This window comes from Octopus bimaculoides, chromosome 12 (genome assembly GCF_001194135.2).
Source record: "Octopus bimaculoides isolate UCB-OBI-ISO-001 chromosome 12, ASM119413v2, whole genome shotgun sequence".
Taxonomy (NCBI): Eukaryota; Metazoa; Mollusca; class Cephalopoda; order Octopoda; family Octopodidae; genus Octopus; species Octopus bimaculoides.
In genome coordinates, this window is record NC_068992.1 from 57717573 (window position 1) to 57719270 (window position 1698).

Here is a 1698-nt window from a genome sequence, read left to right on the forward strand (position 1 = left end):
AAATATTCATAGTTGTCACACCAATCCCTAAAAGAAAAGAAACACACACACACACACACACACACAGAAAGGGATTGAACCTGAGAACTCACAATTGTGAAGGATTAATACCAAGTGGCTATCTGTTTTCCTATGTGTTCGTTCCATGGTCTGTAGTTCATTGTTCTAACGTCCTGTACCCTGATATGCATCTATATACACATGTAGATGTAAGTATGTACATATATGTGTGTATACATGCATATATATTATTTGTATTATATATATATATATTTATATATATATTTAAAAGTCTTTGTTGCTGATGGGGAGCTTTTAACATTTTCTGTCAAAAGGGGGATATTATTCAATGCTATTAATTTTTTTGAGGTCAACTTTGCCTTCCATCCTTTCAGGGTCGATAAATTAAGTACCAGTTATGCACTGGGGTTGATGTAATTGACTCTCTCCCCTCTCCCACCACCCCAAATTTCAGGCTTTTTGCCTATAGTAGAAAGGATTATTCAATGCTGTTATTTATAGCTTTATATGTTCGAGATCTTCTGTTCCCAAGCAAAAAAAAAAAAAGGTTATATAGATGTATTAAAACAACACTTACCCATGAACCATTCCATATTCTTTGTAATTAACTTGGATAAATTTCCCAAATCGACTAGAATTATTATTATGTACTGTTTTTGCATTCCCAAATGCCTGAAAATAAGAAAGAAAATTAAAAAATTAAAGAAAAATAACATTGAATAAATTAAGAAGTATTTAAATACAGAGAATATTATTTTGCGAGTGTGTGTGGGTGAACATGTTCGTACATGTGCACATCATCATCATCATCACCACCACCACCACTGCCACCACCACCACATCATCATTGTTTTAAATGTCCATTTCAAGCTGGCATGGGTTGGACGGTTTGACAGGAGCTGGCTAGGTAGAAGACTACCCCAGGCTAGAGCGTCTGTTTTGGCTGGGTTTTTTACAGCTTGATGCACTTCCTAACACCAATCACTCTTCAGAGCACACTGAATGCTTCTTACGTGGCACCAGCACAGGTGAGGTCAGTTTCGGCAAGGTTTTTACAGCTGGACGCCCTTCCAAATGCCAACCACTTCCCAGCGTCGACTGGATGCTTTTTTATGCGGTACCAGCACCAGCAGGGTCACCAAGTAACTTGCAAGACAAGGAATTTTGAGAGGGGAGGGGAATCATTTGAGGAAAGGGTCTTGTGTTGGATGATGAAAGGTTAGTGTGACAGAGAGAGAGAGAGAGAGAGAGAGAGAGAGAGAGAGACACACACACACATATATATATACATATATATGACGGGCTTCTTTCAGTTTCCGTCTACCAAATCCACTCACAAGGCTTTGGTCGGTCCGAGGCCATAGTAGAAGACACCTGCCCAAGGTGCCATGCAGTGGGACTGAACCCGGAACCATGTGGTTCTTAAGCAAGCTACTTACCATGCAGCCACTCCTACATATGCGTATATATGTGTGTGTGTGTGTGTGTGTGTGTGTGTGTGTGTGTGTGTATAGGCCTCCAAAGAATAAGTTCTGGAGTTGATTTTTCTAACTAAAAAAAAAACCCTTTAAGGCGATACTCCAGCATGGCCACAGCCAAATGATTGAAGTCAAAGAATAAAAGAATATATTATATGTGTAATATATAGTTAATAATTAAATTAAATATGATAATATT

General features: G+C 38.4%; 1 protein-coding gene across 12 annotated transcripts in view; it reads right to left on the bottom strand.

Moving 5' to 3' along the window:
• Window positions 1-692, bottom strand: part of LOC106868187 (unconventional myosin-IXAa) — a 213418-nt gene extending 212726 nt beyond the window's left edge. For all 12 annotated transcript variants that reach the window (XM_052972194.1, XM_052972200.1, XM_052972199.1 and 9 more), the window contains exon 1: window positions 599-692. In XM_052972194.1, coding sequence (XP_052828154.1) covers window positions 599-609 — 11 coding nt within the window. In that variant the 5' untranslated portion in view covers window positions 610-692. The remainder of the gene's footprint in view (window positions 1-598) is intronic.
• Window positions 693-1698: the final 1006 nt, after the last annotated feature.